Raw genomic sequence first — 18,498 nt, 5'->3', positions numbered from 1 at the left:
ATAAATGTCCTCCCATCTACCTCTGTTCACTACTTTTTGCCACATCCATTTTCACTTCATGACCCAGATATATTAGCACAGATGGGGTATGTGCTGCAGTAACTAACAGGCATCTGAGAGGTTGAACAGGTCAAGCTGATCTCTGGTTCAGGTTAGACCTGTCACAGAGGAGCTGTTCTTCATGGAGAGGTTCGTCCTTTGACATTGCCGCTCGGCATAGCCTCTCCATCAACTTCCCTACAAGGAGGAGGCAGCCGAACCCACAGAAGCTTCTCGATACCTACACCAGGAAGTGAAACAGTTACTTTCACCCTCATTTCATTGGCCAGAGAGGTCAATGGTTCTGCCTAGCTCCAAGAAGGCTGGAAGGAACCACGAGGAAGGCATTGAGTCATATGCCTGAACCACACCAAACGCTCAGCTGTGAATACGAGGAGGCATAAATTCTGTTTGAATCTGTGCACCACGATGCTCCCTCATTTCCTTTTTAGACTGGAAATGTGTGCATGCATGCCCTTATTTATAAACAGGTACAAGGGGTCAGTTGGATCTGCTCAGAATAAATTTATTTCTTTCCCAAATCTCCCTCCCCATGACCATGTGTATTATTTTAAAGCACATGTGTGAAACGGTCAGTTGTTTTGCATTGGAGAAAAGCCACAGCAGAAGAGATTTTTAGAATTTTTAAACAGTAAGATCCAATGCTGATTTTTATACTTGAGATTTCAACTGAAATACTTTTCCTTTTTAAAAAGATTTATTTTTTTTTTTTTGGAAAGTTAGATATACAGAGAGGAGGAGAGAGAGAGAGAGGAAGATCTTCCCTCCACTGATTTATTCCCTGAGTGACCACAATGGCCAGAGTTGAAGTCATCTGAAGCCAGAAGCTAGGAACCTCTTCCGGTTCTCCCACATGTGGGCGCAGGGTCCTCTACTGCAGGTAACAAGCAGGGAGCTGGATGGGAAGTGGGGCCGCTAAGATTAGAGCTGGTGCCCATATGGGCTCCTGGCGTGTGCAAGGTGAAGACTTTAGCCACTAGGTTAAGAAAACTCTAACATTCCCACAACTGAATTAGCTGTCCTCCAACTGACTGTGCTTGCAACATCCTGTGTTTTTTTTCCACCTCCGAGAAGACTTAGCACACTGTATCTGTTCCTTCCCATAAGTCAGGCTCTCTATCCTGAGCAGTTGTCCACCAGTACGCTTTCATTGCGTTATATTCATGGATGTGGTGTTTGTTTGTTTGTTTTCCTTTGGGTCTCAGCACACCTGGTGTTGATGGCGAAGGTTCTTCAGATTCATTCACAGAACATTTTTGCCTGAGTAAAGAAGTGATAAAAATGCTTCACAGACCGTCAAAACCCTCCCAAAGTTAATGCGTTTTCTAAAACTTAATGCATTGAAATGTTTTCATTGAACTTAAATTTTTTTTTTTTTTAAAAAGGAGAGAGACTTTTCAAGTATTCCTTTGTGATGCTTCCAAGCCAAATATCGGCCAGCCGGGAGTGTAAGGAATATGTAGGGAAGCAGACTAAACAGGCGGGCTTCAGTTTGCAGTGCATGGTGAGTGACATGCAACACAGCCCTGGGGAAAGTGTGCCCTTTTTCCTCAATGAGTTCTAAGAACATTGAGATCACATCTTCACACAGTGCAGGGAACCGTGCTGAGCATCACCCAGCTTGCAGTCCCTGCTTTCTGCTCTCATTCATTCATTCCAGAATCAAGCTCTCACATTCTAGAGTTGGCAGGGACATTGTTCTAGGTGTTGAAGCTTTTTTTTTTTTTTTGGACATGACATCTAAGCTTAAATTATTTAAAGGCATGAATACCACCTGGTTATGCTTTTATTTTCCTACATGTCATCTGTGGTGGGTGAGTATTGCTTCTGAAATGCGGTGTGCACTTCTGGAGGCACCGTGGCTCCCTAACCTGGGCTCCTGATCGTGACCACGCTGCTGTCCACTGCCCTGTGGGCCTCTCAGGCCCCGCGGACGGCAGTGAAGCCATGAAGGATTACTCCAGTGATCCTTGACTTCTTTTGTGACTCTTCTAGTTTCTTCCCCCACCCCACCGCAGACCCTTTATGCTGTTGGGAAGTCTTTGGCAGAGGTTCTGACTTGTAACCTCTGCTGTGCTCTTGTAAACAGCGTGAATAAACTGGTTAGAACTGTGTGTGAAACAGGGGTCAATGAGCTTGAGTGAAATTGAATTGTCTGCTTGCTTGCAAAATGCTTCAACTGACCATGCAAAGCGAGTGCTTAGAGGCCCTTTCAACCACTGTTTGCCTGTGTGGGGCTGAGGAGCGATTTCCAGAGCTGGGCTCTAGATTACGAAGGTACTTAAAAGCAAATTATGAAAGCAGCCTCTGGAGTTACCCAGGAAAGGGCTGTTAGAACGTCATGATTTCTACACTTTGAAAAATCAGAGGAAAACTGGATGTTCAAAGGCAGTGATCTGCCTTGAATTTCCCAATGGGTGGCCACGTCTGGATCAGAACCTGGATTCTTGGTGCCCTGCCTCGTATGGTCACTTGGTGCCTCTCAGAAGATAGAGATCTACAGAATGACACTAGCACATCAGTTCTTTCACTGTGATGTCTCCAGTGGAGTCCATGTGGATGCATGTCTGTATCCACATACAGGACTATGGTACGCACCAAGCCTGAGTCAGGTCAGCACCTTTCCAGCCCTGGAGGGCAGACGGGACTTGGCCTTGGCAAACTGCAGTCCTGGCAACATCATCGAATCCCTTTCCTGTCCTTTATAGTGCCTTAGGGGACTCCCTGTCCTACTCTCAATATATGGAACTTTGTGGAAAGACCCCACTCACTGCCACCCCCACCCTCCTGACAGGTGTTTTGCTTGGCTCAGCCCTGCAGTGCTGCAACAGTGCTAATTCCAAAGCTCCTGGCTGGAAATCACAGGTCTGCTTGCTCTAAGAGCCCTGAGAAACTCCATGGGGACCTCAGGCCCAGCAGAAGGGAAAAACCAAGTGCAAGAGTATGCCATGGTTCCCAGCATCCCTCATCACGCGGAGCTGCCTTCTATCACAATCACTCCTCCCATGGGCTCTTTTTACTGATGAGACAAAGGAGCATTATGGATGGAGATCTGACCATTTTACAAAAGCAGATGTTCATGTGAAAGAAGAGCTCCATTCTGGACAGAGCATGCTTTCTGTGTGGGCTTTGGCGTACATCCTGAAAAACCGTGGAATCAGATGCTGTTGGTGAGGGTGCTCTGCTATCTGCTTCCTGTTGCCAGCAGGCTCACCTGTCCTCCCAGCAGGTGCAATGGAATAGCTAAGAGCTTATGGCCAACACCTTTCTGGACCAATGTCCTTGCTGTGGGGGTAGCCTAGGAGGTAACACCAGCACCCAACTCTAAGGGTGGCAGAGAGTGGCATGTCTTAATCCTGTTGCCTCAACTAGAGCGAATCTGTAGGGTAGTTTCTGAAGATCACATGACGGCTGAACTCAACACAGGTCAGCTTGCTCCTCTCTTGCCCCTTCCCTGTCTTGCATCCCCATTCTCTTACAGGTACTTCCTAAAGAGCACTCTAGGGTACCAGGCCCACCTGTCATGCTGGCCTGGTGGCACTGGCTGTGAGGATAGCCTTGCGTCTGCTTCAGTCAACTCTACCTTCTGCAGAGTTGGGCTCCAAGTGCTGTGCTTCTTTTCTCCGCTCCTCCATCAGACACAGCCTTGAGTTTGCTTGTGGGGACAACATCTGGGGGTTGGGGGTCTGGGCAGCAACGCTTCCCATCATGCATTCTGTCTTCTGTGGCTCTGTGATTTGAAGTCAGAGCATATCAGCCCTCCTGCTGGGGTTCAAAGGAAGACAGAACTTCCATAAAGTTTTTCTCTTTTGTCTTTGTTCCTCTAAGCACCGTTTATAGAAGCTGGGCTGAGAAAGATTCAACATTGGCCTCAGTGCGACTCAGAGGGCACTCCCTGAGGCTGGAGGCTGGCTCGGAAGTCACAGTGCCCACCGGAAAAGCAGAAAGGCAGTCCAGATAGGACGTCCGATTCTTAAAGCAGAGCCCCTCAGACTACGCTGAATGCTTTCCCGTGTTACAGACACGGGGCGCTCAGCTCAAAGCAGCAGCCACTGCAGAAGCAGCCTGCAGTTCTCTGAGTTCTCCATTTCATCTTGAGAATTTGTGTGACATCGACAACTGAGCCCATGATAGGTCAGGCTGGCTGTACAATGACACAATGACCTGAGAGGTAGTGTATGGCCCAGTTGCTAAGATTATGTGGTGTTACACCTTTCAACTCTAGTCTCCTCATGTGTAAAACAGGAACTGAAAGACTATCAACTGTAAGCTGCTGAGACGATTAAGTGAGTTAATACAAGTTCAGTGCCAGAAACAATGCCTGCGGCATGGTAAATATATATATATTTTTAAGTTGACAAGGCTATTCCTCTCCTCTTCTTTGGGATTAGGAAATTGTTCCTTCCATTTTCATTATTTCTGCCTTTGCTGTTTGCAGGTTCACTTAACATGCGTTGGTTTGTAGCCATCCTTAGCATTTGCAGGACTTTTAGAGTCATTTGGTGAAAATCCTTAGTAGCTCGATGTGCTTGTTTCCAAGGCAATACCTTGCCTGCTTATCTCATCTCTCACTTGGTCAGCAAGCCTCCCGGAAGCTCTCTTTACAACCACACGTTCACACCTCCCTCTCTTTAGCTGATGATGTCACTGTCTTCAACAACCCCAAGAGCGGCGTGAACATGCAATCGGTCACGTGTTCCTATGCAGAAGACTGTGTTGTGCCCTGCAAAGAAAACGCAAATGTTGGATAAAACCTCACGGGGGCACATGTTCTAACGCGTTGGCCATGAGCTCGGTGTTAACGAACAGCCAACCTATGTCAGAGAAGAAGCCTTAAAATAGAAATACACATCCAATAAGGTGATGTGTTGGTTGATGAAAATGTTACCCAGGGTTGGCAGCTCAGTGTTTAGATTCACGACTCACAGAACTTTTCCAACAGGTGAACATGCAGAATTAACTGTACAGAGTTCTGATTGAGTCTAACCCTGCCCTAAACACTTAGTTTATTTTCCAAGCGGAGAGCCAATCAGAGAGAAGAAGGGCCCTCCTTCTGACTGGCAGGTGGAAGGACAGAATGAGTGAGCAAGGACAGGGCCAGCTTCTCCGCAGGCAGCGCCCCCTGCAGGTGGGAGCAACCAGCGACAGTGCAGGCAGGCAGAACACTGCCAGGTGCTAGGGAGAAGCTGCAGTGTGGAACCAGTCCTGACTTCTCCATTCAGCCTTAGATTCCTGACAGGAACAATGAGATGATGAAACTACGACCGGCCTAAGGCCTTGATGAAGATCAGATACTCAATAGAGGGGCCAGCGCACCAGGAAAGGGCAGTGGTAGTACTTAAGTAGGAGTGTAAAATCAAGTCTAAAACCAATGCCCTAGCCTTTGGTTTAGACCTCCGAGACCAGGTGAAGGCCAGAGACAGACATCTCTACCGATTTTTTTCTTCACTTACAGAAGCCCACAGGACAACTGCCTGTCCAGTCGCTGGGCCAACCAATCCAATGTTGGTCCCGGCTTGGGCCTCTTTGCTACTGCTGATAGTTGGGGAGCTCCGTTACCCAAAGTAGGGGATGTAGGGGTGCCAGGTACCCAGCTAAGCAGCGGCCCCTGCTCGGTCCCCGGTGGTCGGGGGTGGCTCAGGGTCCGAGGGCCCCCGGGGTGAGAGTGAGCGCCACGCAAGTCCAGGCGCCCGCGCACTGGCCCTGTGCGGCTGGGGGACCAAGGCGGCGACGCAGAGCGGGAGGGGGCCACGGGGCCACAGGGCTCCGCCTTGGGTCTGGCACGGCCAGGTCAGAAGCGCCTAAGTCGCTCAGGCACGAGCCAGCGGTTCCGCGCAAACCTCCCTGTGGCCGCTGGGTCTGACTGCAGAGCCGGCGCCCGCGCCCGGGCGCGCTGGGTGGAGGCTCTCGGAGGGGGCGGCCGGCATCCCTGCTCCGGCTGAGGCGGGGCGGCCCGGCTGGCTCGCGGCGCAGCGGCCGCCTTTCCCCAACGCGCCTGCCGGCGGCGGCGGCGGTACTGACGGCGTCGGCAATCCCGGCTATTGGCACCACGCCTGGCGGCCGGCCCAGGGCGTGGAGTGGCTTCCAGGAAGCGGGCGGAGAAGCGTTCCAGCCGAGTCCCGCCGTCGCCGCGGCCCCGCGCGCTCCTGGGCGGCCCGAGCCCGGCTCCCCGCGCGTTTGCTTTGCGCCCCCAGCGCCCCTGGCTCGGGCCGAGGGCGCAGTGCCGACGCGCGGGCAGACAGACGCTGGGGCGCGTCGTGCACTTGCCCGGCGGTGCAGGTGGCGGCGCGCGCCCTTCGCCTCTGGGTCAGGGCCAGCGCCGCGCTTTGCGCGCCCAGAGGGGGCGGGAGAGGCGGGGCGGACCCTGTCCCAGCCCCATTTAACTTCACGGCAGCGGCGGCGGTGACTGCGGCGCCTCAGGCTGGAGGCCGGCGTCGGGGAAGGTCCTGGTCCCGGATTCCTTACGAAGTGTTGACGGGACCGCTCTGCCAGCCTCTCTCCAGCGCGCGCCCGAGCCCCGGGCTGCACGTCCCTGACGCCGCCGAGGCGCAAGGTGGGTGCCCCGAGCCGGGCGCAGCGGAGTCTCCACGGAGACCCAGGGAAAGGCTCGGGAGCAAGGAGCCTCTGAAGCAAGTGGCGACTCCAAGCGAGGGGAGTGTGGGGCTTCATGCGACGCGAACACTGTGGCCTTCAGGACCTCTTCAGGATTGGAGTTCACAGGTAGCGCGCAGGCTGACGGCAGCGCCATAGCGTTGTCTGGTGCTACTGAACGTCCGGGCGGCTGGCACCGGGTCGTGGGCACCTGGAGCTCCGAGGTTTAGGGCCGTCGCGCGCGCCGTGGGAAATGGGCGTAGGACAGCGGGGACGCGGCGGCGGCGCTGCTGAAACAACTGCGAGGGTTCGGAGCCGTGGGAGTACTACGCGCCCACGCGCGAGGAAGGCTGGTGAGAGATGCCGGCGAGCAGGGGGCGCCCAGGCCCAAGAGCCGGCACCCGCCGCCTTCCCCGGCAGCCCAGAGTCGCCGCCTCAGGTCGGAAACAGCAGCACATTTGCGGATCGCATTAGGCCAGGCCCTTAATGCTTTCTCCAGATGGAGAGAAGCCACCGACCCGCCCCCGGACACCCGCTCCGCCAAGGCGCCCGCGAGGCGAAGCGAGAGTGGAGTGTGACCTCGGCTTTTCCAGCCCCGACTCGAACTGATTTCCTTGTAGGTTGACAGGCACGCTCAGAAAATAATAATAATAAAATAATAAAATATAATTTTGAAAAAGGCCCCACGGCCATGTCGGTCTCTCCACTGACCTCTGCTGGTTCCTCCCCCCCCCGGGGCAGTGCCCTCTAAGCTTCCCTTAATTCAGCTCCCAGCCCAGTCTGGCTGCAGGTGCCAACGTGGAGAGCGCATGCTGTCATCGACTGGGGAACACCTTGAAAGACCTGGGTTCTCAGCCTAGCCTTTGACTTCTTGGTTGGCTTTGTTGGTCTTTGCCTCATCTCTGCCCCAACCAGTAAGAAGCCAGCCGGTGCCTTAGCCCTTGGCTCTAAGCTGATTCCCTGAGACTGGTGCCATTGACCATTCCCTACTGCTGACAGATGTGCTGGAGGTCGCTGGTGTGGCTTCGGTAAGGCTGGCCGTGTGGTCCAGCTGGAGGCAAGTCCAACCTGCCCTTGATGTGGACACATCCTAAAGAGAGCTCCCTTCCCCCAACCCCTCTCCAGTGCAGGGGCTTTGTATTCTACCATGAACAGCTCCTTCCTGGAACAGTGCAGCACTTTCCAAGCTTTTGTCTGGGCTTCAGGGTGCTGATTAAAGCCTCAGGTTCTATCCCTGGGGTGCCAGAGCTCCTTGGAAACTCTTTCCTTTTTTGCAGGCTGCAAGTGAGACTCTTAGGAGACCAGACCACATGGCTTCCCAGAAGAACCTCCAGTGGCGTCTGATGTGGACATTCCTGATGTATGCTCCCCTTCTACAGGTAATGGGAAGGGGAGTGGAGTGTGTGTGGGGGTGGGGGAACATCATTCTGTTGTTTGCTTAGAATCCATGTCCTAGACCATGGGAGTGGCATTTGTGTTCATTCTACTCCAGAGAATTTGGACTTTGTCTCATGTCTGCAGCCAACGATACGTCTGGTTGCTGTAGCTGTAAGGGTGAACCAGGTCCCTTGGCTCCTTCGTGGATCCTGAGCAAAATGGGGTTACTATGGTGGCTACCATGTATGCACCAGCCATGCCATTACATCAGCAGTTCAGACTAGAATGGCTGCTAAGTAGGTAGTCTGGATTTCCTTCTGTGCGTACGTAGCCCACCGGTTTGCAGTCCTGTCTTTAGAAGCGTGTCATTCCCAACTACTGTGGAAGGACCCAGCTCATACATCGCTTCCTGAATTGCCTCCTGGGCACTAGGAAATGCTGAAGAAGGTGGCGACCCGGAGGACACACATGCTGTGTTCCATACAGAGCAGCCCGGCCTCTCTCACATTTCCTGTTAGAACTGAAGGGAAGCATCCTCTGAGTGATGCGGGATTTCTCTGGTCAGTGGAAGGAAGGAAGTGTTGGGAGTGTAAAGATGATTGTTCCATTTCCGGTCCTGTTAGCAAATCTGGTCTGAGAGCCGAGGCTTCAAGGTCAGCTTGCACCCTGTAAAACTGAAATGTGCTTTGAGACAGTCTGCTGACCTCTGGCCAAGGGCAGCGCCTGCCCAGCTTGAATCAGTCCCTGACCTCTTCTGGATTTTTCCACATCTGTGTGCCTGTGGCGGGGCTGTTGCTGTGTGTTGAGACAACGTGCACAGAAGGTTATAAAAGGAGACGGCAGGCACTGTCCGGAGCCCAGCTGCACCTCATCACGGCTGTGTCAAACAAACATCTTTGCTCAGTGTCCCCCAGTTTCCTAATCGGCCTGGAGGAAGCCGTGGTGGCATCTGCCTCATGGTGCTTTGGGAGAGCAGGAGCTCATGCTTTTGAGGTGGGAGAAAGAGTGAAAAAGTCAGAGTGTCTGGGATGTCATCCACACACACCACGGATGCGCATCTTAGCCTCGGAGGTGCAAGGGAGTCTGTGTTTTGCTGTGGACTTGTCGGGGACATTAGGGAGGCATCACTCGCTGGGGAGAGACAGGTGGCTGAAGGTGGAGCTTGACTGTCTCAGGGCCAGGCTCCCGCAGGTGTGGCAAGCTACTGCCTTCTTATACTTTAAGGGAGTCCATCCTGGGCCCTGTTGGTGGGTCGCACTTTCAGATGTTACTCTGGGGTCAGCCTGGGTTTCCTTCCAAATTGCCATTTCCGAGGTTGGTGATTGGGTGGGGAACCTCTGAAAGTTGGTTAGTTACTTCGCTTGCTTGCTTCAAAAGTTCTGCCTCCTGATGCTTGGTGGGAAACGGATCCACGTGTGAGGCTGAGCTCTAAGGAGCCTGAGGGCTCCAGCGAAGTAAGCAAAGTCAGGTGGTCACAGGATGAGCCAGAACTCCAGCTCTGAACACAGCAGCCATGATGTGAGATTGCAGCAGAGTGGGGCGTGGGGCTGCCGGGCTGTTGTTTTGCTGATTCGCCCTCGAGTGTTCCTGGAGCAGCACACTGTCCTCCTCACCCAGACAGCTGGAAAAGCCTTCCTTCTTCCTGTCTCCCAGGCCCTGAAGCTTCCTGTTGCTCTGGCCTTCTCCTTGGGGACCCCAGTCTTCGCAAAGATGAGAGCTGCTGAGGCATTAGCTCTCCTGCATCAGCCTGGAATGTCTGAGAACTTTCTAGGCTTTCTCCTCATCCTCCAGGGATGAATGCTGTGCTAGCTGCCCCCTGAATCTCAACTCACCCCTCATTTTTCTCTTATCCAAGAGAAGAGAAGACGGGTCTGTCTGTCTGCTACTAGTGTAAAAGTCATGGCGTGGCTTCCCAGCTCTCTGGAAAGTTCCTCCAGGCACGGGTTTGACGTGGGTCTTGTGACTTGCTATTGTTTTCTCCTGCACCGTCCTAGTGAGATGGCCTCAAGTGTGTCTGCCTTGTTTGCCCATGGGGTGAGACTGCATCCCTCAGATTCCTTAAGGAGTCCAATTCTCCTTGTTTCCAAGGGGCATTTGACTGGGAAGGCTTGAGATTTGTTTGAAAACTTCGCAGTGACTTCATATTCGGGGAGAAGAATTTTGCAAATTTCAGAACACAACTTATAAAATAGGCAATATCTGGGTTGGCTCGGATTCTGTCCTCTGGGTCTTGTTTTTTTTTTTTTTTAATTTTAGTTTATTTTATTGTTTTGCCGAAGTCTGAAACAGGATGGTTTCACGTTGTAAGGCTGGAAGCTGGTGTCGGAGGTGGATGCTGCAGAGGGTCCTGGAGGCGGGTTGGGCTGAGACACACTTAGCCACTGTATGTTGGAGCCTCCAGGCACAGAGAGTGGAGGCCTTTGGGATGCATGCAAAGCTGAGTAAGGACCTCCGCATCCCTGAAGCTCGTAAATGCTCTCTTATGTGGTGAAAGGGTCTCTACACAAATGTGTATGTGTGTGTGTGTGTGTGTGGATGTTGTTGTTTTGTTGCGAGGGGAGGGGATGAACCTATAGGATGCTGTGGGACCAATGAGGGAGACTGGAAGGACACCATGGGAAGCCAGAGGCTGGAGTGGTGCAGCCAGGAGTCAGGGAGTGCCCATAGCCCATAGACATAACTGGCCTGCAGAGCAGGCATTTAATGCCCCAGTTAAGAAACTTCTTGGAAAGCTTGCATCAGAGTGCCTGAATTTGAGCCCTGCCTCCTCTCCTAATCCTGCTTCCTGTTAATGTGACCCCTGGGAGGCAGCAAATAATCATTCAAGTATTGGGGCCCTGCCATCCCAGGGGTAACTCCCAGCTTTGGCCTGGCCCAGTCTTGGCTGTTGCATAGAGTTAGGAAGTTGGGAGATCTCTCTCTCCCTGCTTCCCTTTCTTTTTCTGCCTTTCAAATAAAACAAACAAAAAGCAGTAACCAACCCTGTTGACCCACTGATTTCAGTGCTGTAAAAATTCATTTCAGATTTTTTTTTTTTACAGTATCCATTATTTTAGTTTAGATCTCAAATAACCCAAGGAGAAAAGATATGCGTTTAATTAGGTGAAGAGGCCTAACCGTGTTCCTACCTTTGAGATGAAGCCTAGAAAAGGCTCATCAGAGTAAAGTCCATCCAGCACTCGAGCCTGCGGCTCCCATAGTGTTCGGGGCAACTCTCCTGTTCACTTCTTCTGGGGAGGAGCAAGGCTCCACCTCCCTCAACGCCAGAATCTGTGCTCTCAGAGCATCTTCGCATTTTCCAGGTTCAGTCTGGTGTTTTCAATGCTCCATGCTTTAAAGAAACATCATGCTAGAGACCCATCCACTCCAAGCCCCTCGGTATTGTCAGTGTGGACATCTGGGAAACTTGGCCTCCAGTCTTGCAGGAGGTCAGATGTATGGGCCAGGAATGTCCCTTGAAGAGGCACCCGCAGCATCCCCCTCACTTCAGTTTGTGGATTCTGTATTCATCATTTCAGGATTCTGACATGCAGAAGTGGAAAGGAACATACCTGTGGTTATCTTATGACTCTGAATTTCCAGTGCTTCGTTATGGCAGAAGAGGAAAATAATGCAGGATGTCCCAATAGGGCTTCGGATCTTATTCCTCTTCCTGCCGCCAACATGGTCATCCCTTTTTCATCCCCAGGAATTCAGAAATGATCAAAGGGGCCAACAGAGGTGGGTGGAATCACAGAGTTAACCTGAGGGCAGGGCAAGTGTCCAAGGGCATGAATCTGTGCTGGTGACCTGGCCCCAGTCTCTTATTTACTTTCTGTGACAGTCACGTGTTCCACAATAGGTGTAAGCACCCACGACCCCCCGATCATGTAAATGATGGGCAGTGTGTGAAAGTAGGCCTCGATCAGGGTTGGAGAACTAGGTGTGAGGAAATTGGCTTGGGGTAGCTTGACTCTGACATGATACATCATTCTGTTTTGGTCACCCTGAGTTTGCCTGTGTTTGGCCCCTGGGTATGTATTGTCCCATTTTGGTTGAAGCTCCAGGGTTAGTAGGGTATACATAACAGAGCCACTTTGGTGCAGCCATGCCTCCTCAAATTCCCTTGCCCATCCTGTAATTAAACTGTGGGAGGATTCATAGCTATTCAAAGTCCAGTTACATTTAAAAACTTGGTTGTCAAGTTGACTTAAGTCTCATTCTCCCTCTTCCCTGGTTTAAGCTTGATGTACAACATCTAGAATCTAAAGTGAGATATGCCTGAGGTCGGCTTCTTCCACTTCCATGGGACGACGATGGAGTTATTCTGAGATACGTCTTTCCTTGGATTTCTTTTGGAATGAGAAATGGTGATGGGGATAAGCAAGAGGATAGATAGTTCTTCAGTGGATACTGGTGTTGGTCTTCAGTGGATACTGGTGTTGGTCTTCAGTGGATACTGGTGTTGGTCCTTGCCACTGCCCCTACGGTCTCCCAGATCCCTTTGTTCTCTGGGTAGAAGGTTGAGTTCAGCATGAGGCGCTGTCGTTCCTGCAGCAGATGGTCCATCTCTGGCTTGCCACTTGCTATTGAGATCTCATCCAGCAGGCAGCAGTACTAGGGGAGAGTGCCAGCTGGGCAGTTCAGATCCAGCCTCCTTTCATGTTGCCACTTGGCCTGTAGGAAATATAGGCAACCTTGTTGTGCCAGGTGGTGGGGAGTTAGAATATGCCAATGTTGTGTCTTCTTTCTGTCCTTCGGTTCTTTACTCTGGTAGGTCCAGCAACAGCTCTGAAGATCTATGCACTAAGCTGGTGTCTTTCTGGAAAGGGGATTATGACTGTCCTTGTATGCATCTTTGTATTTCTCTTTTCCTTCATGTTCGTTTCTTCAGGTTGTTTCCCTTGATCTTTTGGGATTTACCCTGATGATACACATTATTCCTTTCTGGATGACTTTTCACTCATGATCAGATGCCTGTAAGGGACACTTCACGCTCACTTCTTTGCCCAGTGGATGGATATGCATTGAGACATTCTTCCTCTTCTACTTGCTTTAGTCAGAAAACAGGTAGTTTTTCCTGCACTTGAAGCTTCCCATGTGATCTTGTCCTTGACACAGATTTCGTATACATAGCTAAGCCATGTGGACCCTGGTAATGGAGTATTGGGTGCAGACTTCATGTTTCGCCTTTCTGCCTCCAATGTCCAACAGTCTACGTGATGGAGTCATTGACAGACATACACAGAGAACCTTATGGGGATGGAGGGACGTCCTCTGTGGTTGTCTGTGATGCCTGCACTCCCTGCTCTCTTTCTACTCTTTCAACCTTTCCATCTTACACTCCTTCTTTAGATCATGTATGCCCTTTTACAGAAATACTTCTTTTTGTTTATTTGGAGAAGCAGAGGAACAAGGAAAGAGAGCAAACCCACTAGCTCACTTCCCAAATGTCCACAAAAGCCAAGAATGGTGTGGGCCAGGCTGAAACTAGGAACCAAGAATACAATCCCAATCTCCCACTTGGATTGCAGGAACCCAGTTACTTGAGCCATCCCCACTACCTCCCGGGCAGTGCATTAGCAGGAAGCTGGCATTGTTAGTGGAGCCAGAACTCTATCCCAATGACTCCAGCCTGGAGTGTGAGTGTTCCAAGTCTTAACTGCTGCATCAAACGCTCACCGTGTGGAAGTTTCCAAATGCTGCTTCGTTCAAGAGCCCAGCTCTTCACTGCTTCTCCGTCCTCCTATACTCTTTACCTAGCAATCCTTGGCCACTGCTCTGACTTTCTTCCCAGAGTTTTGTGCCTGGTGTTCATCCCATGGAAACCTTGGGTTGGACAGAGGATGCCCTCTTTCACATTTAAGTTTTTGATAGTTTGGTCAAACGAACATTACAGAGACACAGAAAACATAAAAAGTTGGCCATTATTTTATACCAATGGAGAATTTGAGTATGGAAAGTAAAAAATGAAGTGGAAAACACTGCTTTTGATTTTTGTTCAACCAAGGGCCCCTGAAGATAGAAGAGGCCTAGCCCCTCTGGGAGGCACCTGCTGCCTCTTTTGTGAGTTGCAGATGGAAATATCTGTGAGCTATAGTGCACTTTCAGCAAATGTCCTGGTGGAAAGCCCTGCTTCCTCACCCAACACTTTTGGGGTCTGGATTCTCCACCAAGACTAACCAGGGCTGGAATCCCAAGGTCCCTCTAAATGCCCTCTCTTCACTTCTATACCAATTGGGTCCATTTGTTGCTTCTCCATTTCTGCCGACTCCATGTGTTTGAAGAGCGGAGTCCATGGCAGCAGGAGGTGTGAGATGAGGATGAACAAGGAGCATTATTCAGCCAAGCAGTGTGGAGGTTCTGGCATAGGGGATTGGTGGCTCCTCGGCCACACCTGGGTCTCTACAGTTGCCCTCTTTCCATCTGGGACACAGGAAGCTTGAGAGGCCTGACATGGGGTGTTGGTAAATCCTTGCCACCCCAACCTGACCCCCTGTCACATCCCTGGGTTGCCATCTCTCCACCTGGGACACAGGAAGCTTGGGAGGCCTCTGGTTCTACTCCATGCTGGGGACTCATGAGTCCTGAAGTTCTGTTGGCCAGAGCATAGGCACAAGGACGTAAATATGGGAACCATTTTTTTAGAACCTGAGAGATGGAGCTTGATGAAGTGGAACTGAGAGAGAAGAATGGAACTTTTCTTTCTATTTTGAGCACATGAAGATGAAACTTCATCTTGATCTTGGGAAATGACTTGCTGTGTTTATAGGAGAGTTTTGTAGGGGGAGAAAGGGGACACTGGGGAATGATGTGGATTTCAGGAGGAAAGGTGAGGACTAAAAGCCAGGTGAAGTATTGTTCAACAGGCAAATGGAAGTCTTAGAAAGGCTTTTCTTAACAATGCATACTTCAGTCCATGTACTGCTAAAGGGAAGCAGCCGGGAGAAAGCGAGGGATTAAAGCTATGAGGGGGGAAAACCAATTATGTGTAATTGTTTCATAATAAGAAAAAAAAAAGCAACTCGGCAGTGCTCCTCCATGGCATCCCTAATGGGCCGGAGAGCTAACGTCTTATGGAAACCACATTTCAAGGTTTATGATTGTGATTGCTTTCAGTTTATTTTTACAGAGATGCTAATTTCCATAAATAGCATGGAAGCATAAAGCAATTTCCTCTCCAAGTATTTTATGCAATTACTTTCTGGAATTTGTCAGTCCCTGCGCAGCTCCAGCCAGTGTATGTTATAAATTATTGTGGTCAAATCCTCAGAAATACATTTGTTCTCCAAGCCTTCATTTATAAATGTAATAGCATTTTTATTTTCAAAATAATTTAAAGAAGAGGAAGAGTGACTACTTTGCTAATGAAAATAATTTACTATAGTAAGGGACCCATGAAGTTTTTCTAAATCTCTCTCTCCCACTTCAGAAACTACCTTTGTGTGTCTTTTTCTTATTTAAAAACACATTCACACTAAAAAAAAAAAAATACGCAAAACATAACAAAGGACCCAGAGGAAAATAAACATTTACCTGAACTCTTGTCAGCTGTTATTTTTCTGTATATATTGACAATATCCTTCTTAGAATATTGTAATAGATTTCATTCATAAAATAATTATACTCTATTTTGATAAGTGTTTTTAAGCTGGTCATTAAATATTTCTCCAGGAATATTGAACATATTCATTGCACTGCATTGCTTGCATGTGTCATGCTTAGTTCATTTCTTACTGTTGAACATTGAAGCTGGACGTTGTTGTTTTGCTGTGTCGGGTAATGCTTCACGTAAATGTACTTACAGATCCATATTTGCTCATGTTTGTGATTTTCTTGGACTATTTCTAGGAAAAATACATTTGCTGAATTTTTAGTACAAACTATGTGAAGTTTTAAGACATTTGATTTGACTTCCAGAAAGTTTCCCATTGGTATAAACTTTTGCCTTGCAAGGAAATTTTATTTGTAAGGATTTCTTTTTTAAGTGGTGGAAAGGAGAGAGAGAGACTGAGAGAGACAGAAAGAGAAAGAGAGAGACTGTGTTTCATGGGCTGGTTCACTCTCCAGATGCCTACAACAGCTGGGGCTGGGCCAGGTCAAAGCCAGCATCTCAGAACCCAAAGTCAGTCGCTCACAAAGTTGTCAGCAATCCTGCCTTCCAGCGTGCATGTGAGCAGAGTGCTAGAATTGGGAGTGCTGTGCAGTGATTCAGCCCTAAACACGCTGGTATGGGTTGTGTGCATCCTTAGCTATGTGTTAACAATCCCAAACACTTATCCCAGCAGGACTTCTTAAAAAAATGCTTTTGGGTCATTTGTTTTACTATTTTTGTGTTTCAGACATTAGAAATAGAATAACAGATTTTCATCTTCATGCTTTTGCCTACTTTTCTATTGGGAATTACTTATTAAAATTTTACTGTTCTTGGGCCTGGAACGGTAGCCTAGTGGCTTAAGTCCTTGCTTTGCTTGTGCCAGGATCCCATATGGGTGCCTCACTTCCCATCCAGTTCCCTGCTTGTAGCCTGGGAAAGTCGAGGATGGCCCAAAGCTTTGGGACCCTGCACTCACCCACAAGAAGTTCCTGGCTTTGGATCAGCTCAGCTCCAGTCGTGCGGCCACGTGGGGAGTGAATCATTGGACGGAAGATCTTCCTCTCTGTCTCGCCTCCTCTCCGAATATATGACTTTCCAATACAAATATATAAATCTTTAAGAAAAATTATGCTGTTTTTACATAGGTTGCAAGTGCTTTCCCATTTTGTCATTCATATGTTTTGTTTATTTACTTTTAAATAATTATTTTAGTTTTAGTTGAAGGCAGAGTTATAGAAAGAGAAGAGAGAAGCAGAGAGAAGGGAAAGAAAAAAAAGTTTGCCATCCACTAGTATACTCCCACATAACCATAAAGGCTGGAGCTGAATGGAATTGTGTGTGTGTGTTGTGAACTGGAGATGATCCAATCTACCCCTGTGACAAAGCCAGGGTTTTCACTGAGGCAGTGTGGTTGCAGAACGCATGCTTTAATCATTACCTTCACATTGACCCTCGTAAACTACTATTACTGAACTGGGGAGGTGTCGACACGAATGCGGGATCGTAGCCAAGCCTTGCTTCAGATGTGCTCCAGGTTGACTTCATGCGATAGACATGCGTCCAGGATACAAAGAACCTTTGAAGCTGTCCTCGCCGTCTCACTCAGGGTCCTCACTCTAACCCGGGACCAGAGTCTAAAGCCAGTCGCAACCCAGCGAGGGATTCTGCTCAACCCTGTAGTTCAGGGATTAAAAAAAAAATGATGGTCTGATTGATGGGAAGGAATGTGTTTTGCATATCTGTCTTTCTGTCTATCCATCCATCTGTCACTTGTTTATCTCTGCCACCCCCTACCTAGTTATCTATACTAATTCTAATGTGATTTACAGTTTTTTCAGGAAAGAATACTTACCCTCATTGTTAGTGATTCATCTTGACATTTGGTCATGCCATTTCTTTCCATGAAAACATGGCTGATGAAAACCTAATAAAAATTTTTTGATGGCCGATGGGATATATTCACAGTTTTGAAGCACTTCTAGTGTTAACAGATGCCCCTCTGTGTTTAGGAGTATGTGTGTGTGTGGTGTGTGTGTGTGTGTTGGGGTAAATTCCTGCTGAAATTCCTAGCACAAGTCCCTCACTCTTGCACACAAAAAGCTTTATTTTCCAGCTTGTCTGGTGACCAGGGTTCTTCAGTGCTATCTATATGATTATTTTCTTTGACTTAATAACATGAGGAATCATAATAATAGGTTTCTTAACATTGAATCATCCTTGTGTTCCTGGCACTCACTGTACTTGGCTATGATAGATTGTCTTTTTAATATTCAGCTGGATTTGGTTTGCAAATATTTTATTGAAAATTACTGCATCAGTATTCATAAGATGTTCATTTGTACTATATTTTTCAGATTTTTATATCAAGATTCTTTTGCTAGCCTCCTTAAATGGATTGGGGTACTTTTCATAGTTTTTCTTTTTCTGGGTCACAGCAATAGTCTGTTCCTTGAATATTCAAAGTAACTTTCCAATGAAATGAAGAGGGCACAAAGTTTTCTGGGGGTGGGAGAATATCTTTGATAACTTCTTTACTTTTCACATAACTGTTGCTTTTTCAGGCTTTCTTCTACTTTAATTATTGTTATAGTTTGTGTTTTCCTAGAAACGTTTTATTTCATCAAAAGTTAAACATTTTGTGGGCTATAATAAAGAGGAATATCCTGTGATTTTTTTTCTAAAAATATAGTTATTTTTGCCAATTTCTGATTTATTTCCTCTTCAGGGAATATAGATTTTAAAGTTTTCACTTTTTGAAACATGTTAAAGCACTCAATGTTATGTGTTCCAAGTTGACGTATTGGTCAGTTTCTATGGATATTTGATTATACAGTGGCGTTTTCTCGATTGGAGGACAATGTCCGGCTGCCCTTCTCTCTTCCCTGGCTGTTGCT

The 18,498-nt window shown here is 48.6% G+C and overlaps 1 protein-coding gene across 1 annotated transcript in view; it reads left to right on the top strand.

Moving 5' to 3' along the window:
• Positions 1 to 6,904: 6,904 nt before the first annotated feature.
• Positions 6,905 to 18,498, top strand: part of LOC121168269 (ADAMTS-like protein 3) — a 306,621-nt gene continuing 295,027 nt past the window's right edge. Inside the window, exons 1-2 of the mRNA XM_040998189.1 lie at positions 6,905 to 7,090; positions 7,929 to 8,030. Of these exons, the coding sequence (XP_040854123.1) occupies positions 6,905 to 7,090; positions 7,929 to 8,030 (288 nt within the window). The remainder of the gene's footprint in view (positions 7,091 to 7,928; positions 8,031 to 18,498) is intronic.

The sequence above is a fragment of the Ochotona curzoniae genome, unplaced genomic scaffold, assembly GCF_017591425.1.
Source record: "Ochotona curzoniae isolate NIBS_2020 unplaced genomic scaffold, NIBS_Ocur_1.0 patch82, whole genome shotgun sequence".
In the NCBI taxonomy this organism is placed as follows: domain Eukaryota; kingdom Metazoa; phylum Chordata; class Mammalia; order Lagomorpha; family Ochotonidae; genus Ochotona; species Ochotona curzoniae.
Note: the sequence above shows the minus strand (reverse complement) of the source record. Positions and strands in the feature narration are given on the sequence as shown.